The 20077-nt window shown below is 44.4% G+C and overlaps 1 protein-coding gene across 1 annotated transcript in view; it reads right to left on the bottom strand.

The window, feature by feature from the left end:
- AGPAT5 (1-acylglycerol-3-phosphate O-acyltransferase 5) overlaps nt 1-20077 on the bottom strand; it is a 73175-nt gene that overhangs the window by 23823 nt on the left and 29275 nt on the right. Inside the window, exons 5-6 of the mRNA XM_066603638.1 lie at nt 5786-5876; nt 408-569 (exon numbers count right to left, since the gene is read on the bottom strand). Coding sequence (XP_066459735.1) covers nt 408-569; nt 5786-5876 — 253 coding nt within the window. The remainder of the gene's footprint in view (nt 1-407; nt 570-5785; nt 5877-20077) is intronic.

The raw sequence follows: 20077 nt of genomic DNA, 5'->3' as shown, positions 1-20077 counted from the left end.
AGCTCAGAGGTGGGTTTAAAGGTGGGGAACCCTGCTCCATGACATTCACATGCCCTATTGGAGTATATGGACAGAGGTTGGCTTCATAAGACAAGCTGTATGGCTTCATGCACACTGCCATACTGTAGCCATGTACTACCATACAAGCTCCACACCCGTTTATTTACATTGCCATTTTCCCCATTTGTCCTTGTACGATCTCGTTTTCCCAAACACTACAAGGAGAGTATCGCATACAAAATTTGATGGCTAAAATTGATTTTGTATGTATGGGAAAACTTAAAGTGGGAATGGAAGCCTCTACATATGCATCTTCAAGCTCATCCTGCAGCAAGCCCCTGTATCCATGCCGCAGTAAAACGATGGAACATTGATATTATAGGCAATTTCTGAACATAGCCATCTACCTGTCATAGATGGCGCTTCTTTTCTTTGGCCGCTCTGGGTGGTAGTCTTTTCATAAGCAACTGTCACATCATACACAGCATCCAAGTAGTTCTGCATGGTCTCGATTGCTATTTGAGTCGCCTTAACACGTGGCGTTAGCACATGCTTAAGAACGGGAAGTCCTAGGAAGACAAATTGCATCATAGAATTAGTTATGGAAACACTAGATTAAATGTTGGCATTCATGTTCATTTTAAATAATTTCTGGGGGAGAAAATTCACAACGGATAATAAAAGCATGAAATGTTTGTTGATCATCTCCCCTACCCCAATCATAAGTTTAGGCAAACTAGAGCCATACATATATAGCATCTGGCTTCATGGTATATAACTAGCATTCATTTTAGCTACTATTTCTTTAAATATCAATGCATTACTATGAACCTATTGAAGCCTTAAAATAGTTTGGGTAAAAGGATTGGGTAAAATCATAACTACACCAAAGGAGTCGAAGGCCAGGAAGAGAAGCTTGCCATTAACCATTTACCTTTCGTGACCATCACCTATAAAGCAGACAACATCCAGACGTGGGAATGTTGTCTATAAACCTTATATTCGTAATGCACCTAGATAAGAAATCCGAAATATTAAACAGACCCAGACATGTTTTTGTTTTAGATGATGACTGAGGTCCTAATTTATTACTGTCACTTGAAGGTTAGTTGAGGATAAGTTTGTTTCCTTCCTAGTGGATGTTAAGCTGTAAGATAAATGAATGGACTTTGAGGCTAATTCTCTGAAATATTTCCATTGACTGCGCATCACTTTGCATGTTCGTCCCTGGGAGAACAGTTCTTAATCGTGTACTTTGGGGCATAACATGCAGTACAGATCTGCTTTGACTCCGATATCCTGTTTTAAATAACTCTTTCACATTCCTAAATATGAAAGGCTTCAGTGCAGAAGTATATCAGAGATGGACAACAATGGCTCTAAGAATTCATGTGTTCTTCAGCCAAATTGCATGGAGTTCTGGAACAACAAAACTTTGCTGGAAATAAGATAGCATTTGGCTCGAGAGCCATAAACACTCTCAGCACGTATATGGTGAGTGTACAAAGCACATTGCTGGGCTCTATTTTGGGCAAACTATTTGTGTTGAAGACATCCAATAACTTCACACTATATTCCACAACTCTGTGTTTCAGGCACGGTGTTATTAACTGCTACAGTAAACTCTCCTCTCCGTCTTCACTGAAAGGAGAGGAGGCACTGATGCAAGTGGAGGCACTGATGCAAGTGGAGGCAGTGCCACATGGAGGCACTGATGCAAGTGGAGGCAGTGCCACATGGAGGCACTGATGCAAGTGGAGGCAGTGCCACATGGAGGCACTGATGCAAGTGGAGGCGATGCAAGTGGAGGCACTGATGCAAGTGGAGGCAGTGCCACATGGAGGCACTGATGCAAGTGGAGGCAGTGCCACATGGAGGCACTGATGCAAGTGGAGGCAGTGCCACATGGAGGCACTGATGCAAGTGGAGGCAGTGCCACATGGAGGCACTGATGCAAGTGGAGGCAGTGCCACATGGAGGCACTGATGCAAGTGGAGGCAGTGCCACATGGAGGCACTGATGCAAGTGGAGGCAGTGCCACATGGAGGCACTGATGCAAGTGGAGGCAGTGCCACATGGAGGCACTGATGCAAGTGGAGGCAGTGCCACATGGAGGCACTGATGCAAGTGGAGGCAGTGCCACATGGAGGCACTGATGCAAGTGGAGGCGATGCAAGTGGAGGCACTGATGCAAGTGGAGGCAGTGCCACATGGAGGCACTGATGCAAGTGGAGGCAGTGCCACATGGAGGCACTGATGCAAGTGGAGGCAGTGCCACATGGAGGCACTGATGCAAGTGGAGGCAGTGCCACATGGAGGCACTAATGCAAGTGGAGGCACTAATGCAAGTGGAGGCACTAATGCAAGTGGAGGCACTAATGCAAGTGGAGGCAGTGCCATATGGAGGCACTAATGCAAGTGGAGGCAGTACCATATGGAGGCACTAATGCAAGTGGAGGCAGTGCCATATGGAGGCACTAATGCAAGTGGAGGCACTAATGCAAGTGGAGGCACTAATGCAAGTGGAGGCACTAATGCAAGTGGAGGCACTAATGCAAGTGGAGGCACTAATGCAAGTGAAGGCACTAATGCAAGTGAAGGCACTAATGCAAGTGAAGGCAGTGCCATATGGAGGCACTAATGCAAGTGAAGGCAGTGCCATATGGAGGCACTAATGCAAGTGAAGGCAGTGCCATATGGAGGCACTAATGCAAGTGAAGGCAGTGCCATATGGAGGCACTAATGCAAGTGAAGGCACTAATGCAAGTGAAGGCAGTGCCATATGGAGGCACTAATGCAAGTGAAGGCAGTGCCATATGGAGGCACTAATGCAAGTGGAGGCACTAATGCAAGTGAAAGCAGTGCAATATGGAGGCACTAATGCACGTGGAGGCACTAATGCACGTGGAGGCACTAATGCACGTGGAGGCACTAATGCACGTGGAGGCACTAATGCAAATGGAGGCAGTGCCATATGGAGGCAGTGCCATATGGAGGCACTAATGCAAGTGGAGGCAGTGCCATATGGAGGCACTAATGCAAGTGGAGGCACTAATGCACGTGGAGGCACTAATGCACGTGGAGGCACTAATGCAAGTGGAGGCAGTGCCATATGGAGGCCCTAATGCAAGTGGAGGCAGTGCCATATGGAGGCCCTAATGCAAGTGGAGGCAGTGCCATATGGAGGCCCTAATGCAAGTGGAGGCAGTGCCATATGGAGGCCCCAATGCAAGTGGAGGCAGTGCCATATGGAGGCCCTAATGCAAGTGGAGGCAGTGCCATATGGAGGCCCTAATGCAAGTGGAGGCAGTGCCATATGGAGGCACTAATGCAAGTGGAGGCAGTGCCATATGGAGATAATCTGGCTACAAGGAATCAAAAGTCCATTACAAACTGCAGAAACAACCACATGGAGATGTATACAACAGATTGTGTCATTCTGCAACAAATCTGCTGCATGTGAACATATTGGTAAGGAATTCCTGAGAAAAGGTCATCTTGCACGCGAGTTCGAGGTTTCCCATACTTGCCGATCCTGACACAAACGCCTCACATCTGCAGGCACATCGCACATTTGCTCGACCGGTAGTGGCCCGAGTTTCATGACCCGATATCCCTCTCTCCCGTGTGAAATTAGCCTAAATTAAATTTTATGTACTGTGTGTTTTGGGTAGCTGCATAAAAACTAAAAAGTTACCCATAGTCACAATATCATTGAATTAATGAAAAATGTAAGCAGTACAGGCCTAATTCATTGTGTCATTGATTGAAAAAAAAGGCTGCAAACCATTCTTTGAGGCCTCCTTCACACAGGCAATAGCGATTTTATTGTGAGAAAATCGAGTCTTTGTCCCGACGACTTTTCAGTGATATTGCTGTTTTTGTGTGAGAATGATCTTGCATCGCATAACAGTCGCTTGTGATAAAATCAAAAAAGACAATGGGGCTTTCTAATGCTAAAAACGCATTGCATGAAAATCGAATGTTCGTGCGATGCAAGCAAGGAGGCTCCATAGGGAAATATGGGCTACCTCAAAGAAAAAAGAAAATATACAAGTCACGGCAAGATTTTTTTTCCTTGCAAGATGGGTTCAGAGAAAACATTGCTAATGTGAAGGACCCATTGGAAAGCATGGGCTTCACATACATGTGTTTTTGTCGCGCTCTCGCATCAAAGTCGTCCGATTTTTGTCACCCGTGTGAAAGCGGCCTAAAGATTTTGCTCTGTGCCGACATGATGCCAACATGCAGACCTGTGTTGTACATCTCCCAATCCACTACATCCCAAAGGGGCGCCATTATATTGGAGTAGAAGGTGCTCGCCATCATGGTGTGGAAACTAGTTTGAGATCATTATACTTGTTAACTTGCTGAAGTTACAGTAATGATAAATATTCTAGCATTACAAGAAAAAGAAAAAAAGGGGGGGGGGGGGCGCGATAACTTTATTGGCTAACCAGAAAAATGACATACGCAAGCTTTCGGGGCTATGTAATGCCCTTAATCACACAGTCAAATTAAACTTGAGGAAACCTTTATATACAACAGATCAAAGATAGAGTTGCTCATTTACTAATACTGTTTAAAAGTTAGGACTCGTTCACACGGGCGTATGTGTACCGTGCTGCGAGAATCCCAATTCTGTGCAGAGTAGGGCTGCGTATTGAAATGCTGCCCCTTCGCAAGGTCTGCGAATAGACCGTGTTTAATACGTAGCCCTTCGACGGCTGTGTACGATATGCTGAGGAATAGAGCATGGTGCGATTTATTTCTTGTGCGCATTATACTCACTGTCCCTTCGCAGTTCAAATGCAGGTGTTAGTAGAAGAATAAAAATCCATAGATTACGCGTGCGTAATATGCGGTGACAATATGCCCTTGGTCTTAAAATGCACCATTTTATCATAGTGGCTCTGCTGAATGATAAATCCGTTGACTTAAGACTGTCTAATCCAAGTTTAGACCATCTATTAGTTGACTTCATTTACGCCAAAAATTGCCCCCAAATTTTGGAACAAGTCGGAGCAATTTAGGCCACACCCCAATCATCGTGTGCAAACGTTCCTATCTTTCACTCATCAGCTGAACAATGAATTTTAGCGGTGCATAAAATCCATCGTTCAGTGGGAGAGAAGATAACAGACCACATGCTGCGTTTGCTGTCCATGGTGCTGTATCCTCCAGGGGAGTGCTGATTACAGCAAAACAAAGAAGGTGAATGCACAAAAAAGACCACCTGCTGTTCTCTGCATACAGCTCACTGAGGTTCATTTACATGGAAATGAAGGAGATAAGCTGCTAATGGACATTAGTATCCATTAGCAGTTTATGCAAAACAATTGCTTGAAACATTTTTTGAATGATTATCTTTGTGTGTAAATGGGCTTTAACAAACATAAAAAAAGGCAGGATGACCGCATTTAAGTGATAAACCAGACTTATAGGACAAAAGCTGGAAATCTATGGCTATCAGCACAAGATTCAGGTAAGCAATGGCTTGTAAAGAACGATAGATAATGTGCGCCAAGAACATGGGATCACCCCCCCGAACTGACGGCCCAAGAAAAGAGGAGTCTAAGGATTTACCCGCTTTATGGCAAAGTACAATAGAAAAAGATTAGTTATGTACTGTAGCATTTACTTATGTTCCTTAGGCAACATCACGCGGAAAGGTCTGCAGGAAGCATCTACGCTATTCCCATGACACTTTGGTAATTTTGACATATTTAGTAGTATACGAAGTTATAAATTGATTTTAACTTGTTGTGGGCTTTTATCATTTTACCTTCTTTTATTGCAAAAGATTGGCTATCGGCAATAACCTTCGGTATATCAGGATTGTATCGCGTTCCTTCTGGGAAAATCACAAGGTACATCTGGAAAATACAAAAAGACAAGTAAAACTCAGTCGCCAGAATAGTAGTCAGTATAGATTTTTTTTGAGTGATGGATATGTGCAGATCAGTAGTCATATTTCTCTAGATACATCTGGTCTAAAAAGGTGCTTTTACTTGGAACGATTATTATTGTTCAAAAAATAAAATAAATTAATTTTTTTTTAAAAATTGCCCGATAAATCACTCAGTATAAACACATGAACGCTAGAACAATGAATGATAATTTGCTCGCTTATCGCTGACTTTATGAAAGCTTAAAAATTATTGTCCGATTCAGTTGTTCTCATTCACCGGTATAGTGAACTGAACGATCTTGTTAAATAAATAATGGGTGATTAGGTTTTAGAAACGCCAGATTTGAACGCTAGTCTGTGAAGCCCCATAGAAATCAATGCAATTTTTTTACAGCATTTAACGCATTTTTTGAAACGCTGCACTAAACACTGTAAAAAGCGTTGTGCGTCAGAGCGGCCCAACGGAGCACAGAGCATATATTTATCTGAGTAATGACTAGGCATGATCCAGGTCCATGGACACTAGACCCGAACAGCACCAGTGCTGAGAATAGGACACCCACTGTAGGACATTCCATATTATGAATATAGGGAAAAACAAGCAATAAATGAGTAAAAACAATATTTTGAAGCTCATAGAAAACAAATAGATCTTCGTTTTAATTTCTGAACTGGATAAGAACCATGCTTGGTCCTGGGCTTTAATCCCAGCCAATAAAATGCAGTGCAGAATCAAAGCTCCTGCAGTGTACCAGGAACAGGTCAGGTCCTCGGCTGTTATGCCGGCTTCACATGGGGCGTATTTGTGTGCGCAATATGCAGAGAACAGACCCCATTCAATGGGTTCATTCACAGACGCAAATTATCTTGCGCATTTCAGTTGAGCAAACCCAGCTTCTCCTCACCAAAACACAAAAAACCCAGCATGCTCTATTTTCTCTGTGCACCAAAGGTGCCTGTAGTCGTCAAGAGATGCGCAAACCTGCACAAAATATGCTACGAGACACGCAAAATAGTGTGCAATTGCGCAGGGAAAAAAAAATATCTGGAACTCAGACTATCCGTTTCAATCAGTGTCTATTTTTGCCACGTTTAAATGCGCATGCCTTGTGAGTGGAAAAAGTACAGCAAAATACGCAGACGCTCGTGTGAATCCGGCCTTAGACACACCTGAGGACTCGGTGGAAAAGTCAGATATACAAGCGATATACGCTCGTGTAAATAAGCCCGAAGTGTGTGGAAAAAAAAATTTAAAAAATTTACAGTATTACTGTACAGTAATGTATTATATATGACCCACGGCTGACAGCAACATAAACCTTCACCATATGAGCCCTGTAATCGGAGGCTATACAAATTATATATCAAAGTGTCCAAAACAAAATGAGGAACCCATTCCTGTACTTTTAGACTAAATTTACTAATTTTAAAAATAAAAAACTAATAAAAATAAATTAAGAAAAAACAACAAAAAAAAAAACTTATTTGTTTAGCTTTTTACCCCTAATAAAACAAACAAAAAAATAGTTAATATAGATATAGGATAAAAAAAAAAATAAAATAGATATATAAAAAAATGCCCTGTGTGTAACGCAGGTGGGTGGGGGCGGGGGGAGGGACAAAAAAAAACCAAACAAAAACCACGCACTGAAAATAGTTTTGGTAGCTGAAAAACAAAAACAAAAACAAAAAATATGTAATAGGCGGTAAAACCACCACACGGGTAAAATCTATAAAAAGGGTCTGGTCCTTTTGGAAACTCCCTGGTCCTTAGGGCGTATTCAGATGACCGTATATCGGCCGCGTATTCACGCCAGCCGATATACGGCGTCCCTCTCTGCAGGGGGAGGAGTCTGGAAGAGTCGTGAGCAGTGCTCTGAGCTCCCGCATCCTCTCAGCCGACTCTCCTCCCCCTCTCAACTATTTGCAATGAGGGGGGGGGGGGCGGGATCAGGCAGAGCTTATTCCCGGCACCTAGCCCCGCCTCCTCTCATTGCAAATAGTGCAGAGGGGCGGAGAGGGGATGGAGAGGAGGCAGAGAGGGGGGCGGGAGCTCAGAGCACTGCTTCCAGCCTCCTTCCCCTGCAGAGAGGGGCGCCGTATATTGGCCGGCATGAATACCCGGCCGATGTACGATCGTCTGAATAAGCCCTTAAGGAGTCATACTGCTGGAATTGTGGAATATTGGCTGTAGAATGCCCACTAGAATGCTATAACGTACAGTATAAGGGAAGTGACTAATGTTTGAACTAACTCCATTCGCTGCAGCAGAACATAGTCATACCATGGATTTTCAAAACCACAGCATGCTCTAGGTGTTGCAGAAAAGCGGTGGATTTAATTCATCGCAATGCGTGAAAAGCACAGTGAAAATCCACAACAGTCATGTGCAGAAACTTCACGCCATTTGTGCTCCTAGCCTTGTACATACAGAAGGAGCAAAAAACAGAATTACTGTTTGGGCATAAGGATAAGCGATAGCAGCTTGTGTGTAAGCTCGAAAAAGCATCAGCAAAACAGCTGCCTCCCATTGTACGCGTCTTCTTCCTACCATGTGTTTTGTGGCTGCACATGATCTGCTTTTACTAAGACCTGCTGTGATGAGTGCCGTGTATTCACTTCTGCTTTCTACATGCCTGCTGAGCACCACCTGGACCACACAGGCCCGCAGTCCGTGTGGGGTTTGCTTGAAAGGGATCGTGCCGTCCTGATTTACACTTGTTGCTCAACTAAGCTGATGTAATGAAATAGGCAAACCTGCAAAGCGATGAGTTATAACAAGCTCGGCTCTGCTAGATTTATACTTTTCTTAACCCCCTTAGTGACAAAGCTTTTGTTTTTCCTTTTTCCTCCTTCCTCCCTCTTTTAAAAAAAACTTGTAACTCCCTTATTTATCCATCAACGTAGCTGTATGAGGGTTTGTTTTTTTTGCGGGACGAGGTGTAATCTCCCCATGATCTCCCTCCATACACATCCTGCAGGACATAAAAACACTGTAGGCCAGACACTAAGAGGTTAATGTAATAGTCAACGCTGGATATCAGGGTGACTCGTTTACAGGACCACTCCAGCAAAGAAAACACACACACACACAGAAACACGACACACACACACAGAAACACGACACACACACAGAAACACGACACACACACACACACACACAGAAACACGACACACACACACACACACAGAAACACGACACACACACGACACACACACACACACAGAAACACGACACACACACACACACACACACACAGAAACACGACACACACACACACAGAAACACGACACACACACACACACACAGAAACACGACACACACACAGAAACACGACACACACACACACACACACAGAAACACGACACACACACACACACACAGAAACACGACACACACACGACACACACACACACACAGAAACACGACACACACACACACACACACAGAAACACGACACACACACACACAGAAACACGACACACACACACACACACAGAAACACGACACACACACACACACACAGAAACACGACACACACACACACAGAAACACGACACACACACACACACAGAAACACGACACACACACACACACAGAAACACGACACACACACACACACAGAAACACGACACACACACACAGAAACACGACACACACACACACACACACACACACAGAAACACGACACACACACACACACAGAAACACGACACACACACACACACACACAGAAACACGACACACACACACACACACAGAAACACGACACACACACACACACACACAGAAACACGACACACACACACACAGAAACACGACACACACACACACACACAGAAACACGACACACACACACACACACAGAAACACGACACACACACACACACACAGAAACACGACACACACACAGAAACACGACACACACACAGAAACACGACACACACACAGAAACACGACACACACACACACACACACACACACAGAAACACGACACACACACACACACACAGAAACACGACACACACACACACACACACAGAAACACGACACACACACACACACACACACAGAAACACGACACACACACACACACACACAGAAACACGACACACACACACACACACACAGAAACACGACACACACACACACACACACAGAAACACGACACACACACACACACACAGAAACACGACACACACACACACACACAGAAACACGACACACACACACACACAGAAACACGACACACACACACACAGAAACACGACACACACACACACACACAGAAACACGACACACACACACACACACAGAAACACGACACACACACACACACACAGAAACACGACACACACACACACACACAGAAACACGACACACACACACACACACAGAAACACGACACACACACACACACACAGAAACACGACACACACACAGAAACACGACACACACACACACACAGAAACACGACACACACACACACACACACACAGAAACACGACACACACACACACACACAGAAACACGACACACACACACACACACACAGAAACACGACACACACACACACACACACAGAAACACGACACACACACACACACACAGAAACACGACACACACACACACACACAGAAACACGACACACACACACACACACAGAAACACGACACACACACACACACACAGAAACACGACACACACACACACACACACACAGAAACACGACACACACACACACACACAGAAACACGACACACACACACAGAAACACGACACACACACACACACACAGAAACACGACACACACACACAGAAACACGACACACACACACAGAAACACGACACACACACACAGAAACACGACACACACAGAAACACGACACACACACACACACACAGAAACACGACACACACACAGAAACACGACACACACACAGAAACACGACACACACACAGAAACACGACACACACACAGAAACACGACACACACACAGAAACACGACACACACACACACACACACACACACAGAAACACGACACACACACACACACACACAGAAACACGACACACACACACACACACACAGAAACACGACACACACACACACACACACAGAAACACGACACACACACACACACACAGAAACACGACACACACACACACAGAAACACGACACACACACACACACAGAAACACGACACACACACACACACACAGAAACACGACACACACACACACACACAGAAACACGACACACACACAGAAACACGACACACACACACACACACAGAAACACGACACACACACACACACACACAGAAACACGACACACACACACACACACACACAGAAACACGACACACACACACACACACACACAGAAACACGACACACACACACACACACAGAAACACGACACACACACACACACACACAGAAACACGACACACACACACACACACACACAGAAACACGACACACACACACACACACACACACAGAAACACCACACACACACACACACACACACAGAAACACCACACACACACACACACACACACACACACACAGAAACACGACACACACACACAGAAACACGACACACACACACACAGAAACACGACACACACACACAGAAACACGACACACACACACAGAAACACGACACACACACACAGAAACACGACACACACACACAGAAACACGACACACACACACACAGAAACACGACACACACACACACACACAGAAACACGACACACACACACACACACAGAAACACGACACACACACACACACACAGAAACACGACACACACACACACAGAAACACACACAGAAACACGACACACACACACAGAAACACGACACACACACACACACACAGAAACACGACACACACACACAGAAACACGACACACACACACAGAAACACGACACACACACACAGAAACACGACACACACACACACACACACACAGAAACACGACACACACACACACACAGAAACACGACACACACACACACACACACAGAAACACGACACACACACACACACACACAGAAACACGACACACACACACACACACACAGAAACACGACACACACACACACACACACAGAAACACGACACACACACACACACACACAGAAACACGACACACACACACACAGAAACACGACACACACACACACAGAAACACGACACACACACACACAGAAACACGACACACACACACACAGAAACACGACACACACACACACAGAAACACGACACACACACACACAGAAACACGACACACACACACACAGAAACACGACACACACACACACAGAAACACGACACACACACACACAGAAACACGACACACACACACACAGAAACACGACACACACACACACAGAAACACGACACACACACACACAGAAACACGACACACACACACACAGAAACACGACACACACACACACAGAAACACGACACACACACACACAGAAACACGACACACACACACACAGAAACACGACACACACACACACAGAAACACGACACACACACACACAGAAACACGACACACACACACACAGAAACACGACACACACACACACAGAAACACGACACACACACACACAGAAACACGACACACACACACACAGAAACACGACACACACACACACAGAAACACGACACACACACACACAGAAACACGACACACACACACACAGAAACACGACACACACACACACAGAAACACGACACACACACACACAGAAACACGACACACACACACACAGAAACACGACACACACACACACAGAAACACGACACACACACACACAGAAACACGACACACACACACACAGAAACACGACACACACACACACAGAAACACGACACACACACACACAGAAACACGACACACACACACACAGAAACACGACACACACACACACAGAAACACGACACACACACACACAGAAACACGACACACACACACACAGAAACACGACACACACACACACAGAAACACGACACACACACACACAGAAACACGACACACACACACACAGAAACACGACACACACACACACAGAAACACGACACACACACACACAGAAACACGACACACACACACACAGAAACACGACACACACACACAGAAACACGACACACACACACACAGAAACACGACACACACACACAGAAACACGACACACACACACAGAAACACGACACACACACACAGAAACACGACACACACACACAAAACACATTTCCAGCTGGAGTGGTTTCTGCTTCAACTATTCTGCGCTATCAATCTCATGATGCTCCAGCACAACATTACATGAGCAGCAAGAGAATGTACCATCTCTGCTGAAGGGAAAAACAATGCCATTACATTCTGCAGTCACCTAAATAATCTATAAGCAATAAGTATACAGTTAGGAGTAGGAGTTGTGATCTCTATTATAACTGTGACATCATGATCAGTAAGGGCTTCTGTCCACGGACGATCTTGCATTGTGATACTAGCAGCGATAATCTGGCCGAGAGTAACGCAGTGCACCCTTTCCATAGCGTTGCTATGGAAAGCGCAGCCCCCTGTACACGAGCGGAGAATCATAGCGGTTCTCTGCTCGCGGGACTCAAATTGCAGCATGCCATGATTCTCCGCGGCGAGACCATCTGTCAGATAGGCTCACCACAGAGAACGGTCAGTTCTCTCCCCTGCTCCACAGCTAGCGATATTCCGCCTCATCCGTGGACAGGGGGCCTTACTGATAGGAATGTCTGTGTGCCCCTCTGAAGAGCTCGTGTGGTATGATCCATCAAAAAGGTGTTATGCGGTTTGAGAAACTGATTAGTTTGAAAGCAAATAAACCCAAGCCTGAGCTGGTCAGAACGGAGATCACATGACCACAAGAAAAAGGTCAGGAGTTTCAGGTAGAAAGGAACAACTAACCAAGGTAATACTAGCCAATTTATACATACAGAGGGGATATTTATATACTGAGGGGATAGTTATATAGTCAGTCAATGAAAATAAAAATCAATGGAGTGGCCCTTTAAATATAATTTTTTTTTTTAAATGTGAACAAATTGCCTCTCAATTCAGCCCACTAAAAACTTACATTTTCTAATTCAGGTATAGTGTAATTTACAGTATAACTACAGACCTAGAGATATATGCTAACATACAGTACCAAGACGATTTCTTGGAAGACTTCCTGGTAGAAATAAGACTTCTCCCAGAATAATCCTCGGAGAATGCCAGGCCTGTTCATCGACGGATTTGTCTGCACTGTTTGTTAATTTTGAGAAATAGGCCTGTTATATACAGATCTTATGAGTATAATACCAGCTTAGAAACACTTCATCTAATTCCAATTACGTGTTACCTGGCATGGGCCGGGGTGGCTAAACTAATAGTAGGCTCTCTTCCTGGACAGCATACTGGCAAATACTAAGGCCGGGCTCACAGGAGCGTGTGGTAAAAGGCTGTGTATGCAATGTTGCGTTTTACAGCTGTGGTGGCCCGCGTGTCGCCCCCAATTTCTCAAGTGTGCATGACCGCATATCTCACACACACTGTCACCCGCAGTCTGCCCACTTAATTCTTTACGCTTCCTGCTTGTCGCTAAGCAACATTGCATATAAACACCGATCATACGCAATGCGCATGTATGACGTTTAGTATGCACCCATCGAGAGCAGGGTTCTATCGGGCGTAACATGTGGTAAAATACTACATGCTGCATTGTTTTTTACTTGTGTATTACATGCAATGAAAAAACGCTAGTGTGAGTGTAACAGCGAAAATCAATGTATTTGAATTGCCGCAATGTACCGCGTATTATATGCACAAAAAACGCAATTCAAATACACAAATTTGAGCCTGGCCTAACTCAACACTTCAAGTATAAGCTAGATTTGAAGAAACGATGAAGGCAGCAGTTTGCGGTGCAAAGCAAAGGTTTCTTTATTCCTCCCAAAACATGTAAACACGACGTTTCGACTCCATGAGTCTTTGTCAAGTATGGACAACAGGTGAACAACATACAAATATATAGTGTGTCTTAGTATCACATTAACCAAGCCCAACATAAAATAAAATTCACCTGCATTCGTTGATGTCATCATGGCACACACCCATAGGGTGTTCCGTTTCAAACATAGCCAGACGCACATTTGTGATTTCAGCCGCACTTAAGCAGCGCTGATGATTAGAGCCGCCTGATTGGCTCTTCGGCACCACGTGACTACACAGCGTGCACGCGGATTGCCTTCAGCAGCCGTGCACTACACACTACAGTTAAGCAGACGTGCACTACACACTACACTTAAGCAGCACGGGGTTAGGGTTTAGGGTTCGTGTTTACGGTTAGGGTTGGGGTTGGGGTTAGGGAACCCTAACCCTAAACCCTAACCCCGTGCTGCTTAAGTGTAGTGTGTAGTGCACGTCTGCTTAACTGTAGTGTGTAGTGCATGTCTGCTGAAGGCAATCCGCGTGCACGCTGTGTAGTCACGTGGTGCCGAAGAGCCAATCAGGTGGCTCTAATCAGCAGCGCTGCTTAAGTGCGGCTGAAATCCCAAATATGCTAGCCAGACGCCGTGTTACCAGCCTTCTACTTCCTCCTATGCCGGCTGTGTTGTCATGGTATCGGGGTTTAACCCTTTCCAATCCATTTATTTTTTCTCACCCATTCTCCCCAGCTCCAATTTATTTGGAGCTGGGGAGAATGGGTGAGAAAAAATGGGTGAGAAAAAAATACATTTTTCCTGCACCCTCTTGAACTGACAGAGTTCAGGAGGGTGCAGATGCTCACTGCACCGTGGAGAGACCTGCTTACCTGTCAGGCGTCTTCAGCATTCTCCTTCTGCCTCCCGGCTCGGCGATCATGTGACCGCTGGGGGTCAGGTGGCACATGGCGGTCACATGATCGTCGGGCCGGGAGACAGAAGGAGAATGCACAAGACGGCGTTCAGGCAAGCAGACCCCCCACGGTGCAGGCTCCCGGCTCGGAGTTCATGTGACCGCCAGGGGTCAGGTAACACCGGCAGTCACATGGTCGCCGGGCGGAATCTCCTGCATTACATAGCGCTAATTGAGCGCTATGTAATGTGTAAAGGAGAAGGCAGAAAGGGTTAAAAACCCTTTCTGCCTTCTCCTCGGGGGTCCTCGATGAGGACCAGTGCAGGAGTGTATCTGCACCAGATGTGTCTGCCGATCGGGTGTAGATGCACTCCTGCACTGCAGTGTCGGGCCTGCCCCGACATTGGAGCTGTGGAGGAAAATGATGATGTCGGGGCAGGCCCGACACTGGATTGGAAAGGGTTAAAGAGCTCCTATTGGTCCTTGTAGGCCACGTCACGACCGTCATCCTGACAACAAGTAATCATCTATAATAGGCGTGCCACATCATCCAGGGCAACACTGCGTGAGGACACATGACCGGATGACGTACCACGTCATCCTACGCATGAAGGACTGACTGGCTGATGGAATACTATTACTCCTATTGGCTCTTCCCCGAGGGGTGTTGCCGTCATCCGGAGAGGCCCCTTCCTCTTATTAACTACTAAATCCCGATACTGGACATATAAAATGATAAGTTGCATATGGGCATAGTGTCATTGTGTATACCACCCAATAAAGGATTCAGCTCTGGCATATTATATATATTATTGGATATATATATTACTGGATTTTAATTTACTGATATATTTGCTTTTGTTTTCACAGTGCCTTTGTGAAGTCATCATGGCACGAAGGATATACGAGATGTGTTTGGACTTCTATCCATGTAAATTGCAAACTGCTAATTTGATTCAACTAGATAAACCAATCTGTATTAAGATAATTGTAACAATTTTGTGGCAATTTGTTTCACATATGATGTAGTGTGAGATAGGGATTGGAGCAATGATGAATATTTACTAATACATGATGGATAGAAGTGCCTGTATATATACACAGTACAAGTAGATTAATGTGTACAATATACATCAGTATAGTAATATATATAATATGCCAGAGCTGAATCCTTTATTGGGTGGTATACACCATGACACTATGCCCATATGCAACTTATCAATTTATATGTCCAGTATCGGGATTTAGTAGTTAATAAGAGGAAGGGGCCTCTCCGGACGACGGCAACACCCCTCGGGAGGAGCCAATAGTAGTAATATTCCAGCAGCCAGTCAGTCCTTCATGCTTAGGATGACGTGGTACGTCATCCGGTCATGTGTCCTCACAGAGTGTTGCCCTGGATGATGTGGCACGCCTATTATAGATGATTACTTGTTGGCAGGACGCCGTTGATGACGGTCGTGACGCTTCGTTCTGATGCCCCTGATGACGCGGCACGTTTACTACACGTGACCACGTCTCACGGACGAGACGCCATGACGTCACGATGATTGAGAGAGGTGCGCGCACCCCATGACCTACAAGGACCAATAGGAGCTCTTTAAACCCCGATACCATGACAACACAGTCGGCATAGGAGGAAGTAGAAGGCTGGTAACATGGCGTCTGGCTATGTTTGAAACGGAACACCCTATGGGTGTGTGCCATGATGACATCAACGAATGCAGGTGAATTTTATTATGTGTTATGTTGGGCTTGGTTAATGTGATACTAAGACACACTATATATTTGTATGTTGTTCACCTGTTGTCCATACTTGACAAAGACTCATGGAGTCGAAACGTCGTGTTTACATGTTTTGGGAGGAATAAAGAAACCTTTATTGCTTTGCACCGCAAACTGCTGCCTTCATCGTTTCTTCAAATCTATACCATGAAGGGTTTGGTCTGCATCCCAACCGTAGTGGGCGTGCAGGACATTTGTTCAACCTTATTGGAGTTACACGGTGCTGCTGATATCTTCTTTCTTAACGTATAAGCTAGGCATGTATAAAAAACTAACAAACAAAAAAAACAAAAAAACAAACTTAGCACCCATTTACTCACATTGTAAGGTACAGCAAAAATCTACAGGAAAAAAAAGCGCATTCACATATGAAAAGAGCAAAATCATTTAATTAATGGATATTAACCCCTTAGTGACGAAGCCTGTTTGCGCCTTAGTGACAGAGCCAAATTTTGGAAATCTGACATGCGTCGTTCAACGTGGCATAACTCCGTAAAGGCTTTACATATCCACGTGATTCTGACATTGTTTTTTCGCCACATGTTGTACTTCATTTAGATTGTAAAAAGAGACCGATATTATTTGTGTATATTTATTAAAAGTACCAATATTGGAAAAATTTTGAAAAAATTGTCTTTTCACATTTTCAACCGTAATATCTCAAATATGTCCAAACATACTGTACAAATTTTTGATAAGATATGTATTTCCATCTGTTTACTTTATTCTGAATGCACACTTGAAAAACTTGTGTTAACCATTTAGAGGACGTACAAATTTAACATTACTTTTCAGCATTTTGAGGAGCACTTTGTTTTCCTGCACCAAGCCAAGTTTGCCAAGGCTCATAAGTGTCAGAATAATAGATACACCCACAAATGATCCCATTTTAAAAACTACACCCCTTAGTGTATTCACTGAGGAGGGTCATGAGTATTTTGACCCCACCAGTTTTTTTCAGGAATTAGTTCAATTTAGGGGAGAAAAAATAAAATTTCATATTTTTGCAAATATGTCATTTTAAAGACATTTTTTTTCCTATAGAGCCCATGAAAATGAGGATTTACACACCAAAATGGATACCCCTGTTTCTCCCGTGTTCAGAGACATACCCATTGTGGCCCTAATCTCATGTCTGGATGCACAATGGGGCCCAAAATGAAAGGAGTAGTCGGTGGCTTTCAGAACATAGATTTTCCTTGAAGGCGTTTTAGGCCCCATAGCACATTTGTAGAGCTCTTGAGCGGCCAAAATCAAAGAGAACCCCCACAAGTGACCCCATTTTGAAAACAAGACCCCTTACGAATTTATCTAGGGGTGTACTGACCATTTTGACCCCACAGTTTTTGAATGAATTGAAGCAAAGCAAAAGGAAAAAATTGTGATTTTCGTTTTTTTGGCAATTCTGTCGTTTTAAAAACTGCTTTTTTGGTACAGCACACACATGAATGAAGACTTGCACCCCAAAGTGGATACCCCTGTTTCTCCCGTATTCAGAGACATACCCACTGTGGCCCTAATCTTTTGTCTGGATGCACAACGGGGCCCAAAATGAAAGGAGTAGTTGGTGGCTTTCAGAACAGAAATTTAGCATAAGGGTGATTTAGGCCCCATTGCCCTCTTGTAGAGCCCTTGAGCGGCCAAAACGACAGAGAACCCTCACAAATGATCCCATTTTGAAAACTAGACCCCCTAACGAATTTATCTAGGGGTGTACTGTGTATTTTTACCCTACAATTTTTGAATAAATCTAAGCAAAGCAGTAGGAAAAAAATTACAATTTTCATTTTTTTGGCAGTTGTATCAATTTAAAAACTGTTTTTTTTGTACAGCACACAAATGAATGAAGACTTTCACCCCAAAATGGATACCCCTGTTTGTCCCGTGTTCAGAACCATACCCCTTGTGGCCCTAATCTATTTAAAGGACGAATGGCTAGGCCTATAATGGAAGGAGCACCCGTTGGATTTTAGGGTACAACGGAATAAATTCCAGGCCCCATTGCCCACTTGTAGAGCCATTGAGCGTCCAAAACTATAAAGAACCCCCACAAATATCCCCATTTTAAAAACTAGACCCCTTAACGAATTCATCTAGGGGTGTACTGCGTATTTTGACCCCATAGTATTTGACTAAATTTCAGCAAAGCAGAAGAAAAAAAATTACAATTTTCATTTTTTTGGCAATTTTGTCAATTTAAAAACTTTTTTTTTGTACAGTTTACATAGGAATGAAGACTTTCACCCCAAATGGATACCCCCGTTTGTCCCGTGTTCAAAAACATACCCATTGTGGCCCTAATCTACTTACAGGACACATGGCTAGGTCTATAATGCAGGGAACACCCGTTGGATTGCACGGCACAACTGAATACATTCCAGGCCCCATTGCTCATTTGTACGGAATAAAAATCGACTCCCTAAAATCCCCCCCCCCCCCCTCCACGCCCAAATCTTAGATAAAAGTAATAATGTGAACTGTGTAGTATTTCCAAAGACG

This window comes from Eleutherodactylus coqui, chromosome 1 (genome assembly GCF_035609145.1).
Source record: "Eleutherodactylus coqui strain aEleCoq1 chromosome 1, aEleCoq1.hap1, whole genome shotgun sequence".
In the NCBI taxonomy this organism is placed as follows: domain Eukaryota; kingdom Metazoa; phylum Chordata; class Amphibia; order Anura; family Eleutherodactylidae; genus Eleutherodactylus; species Eleutherodactylus coqui.
Note: the sequence above shows the minus strand (reverse complement) of the source record. Positions and strands in the feature narration are given on the sequence as shown.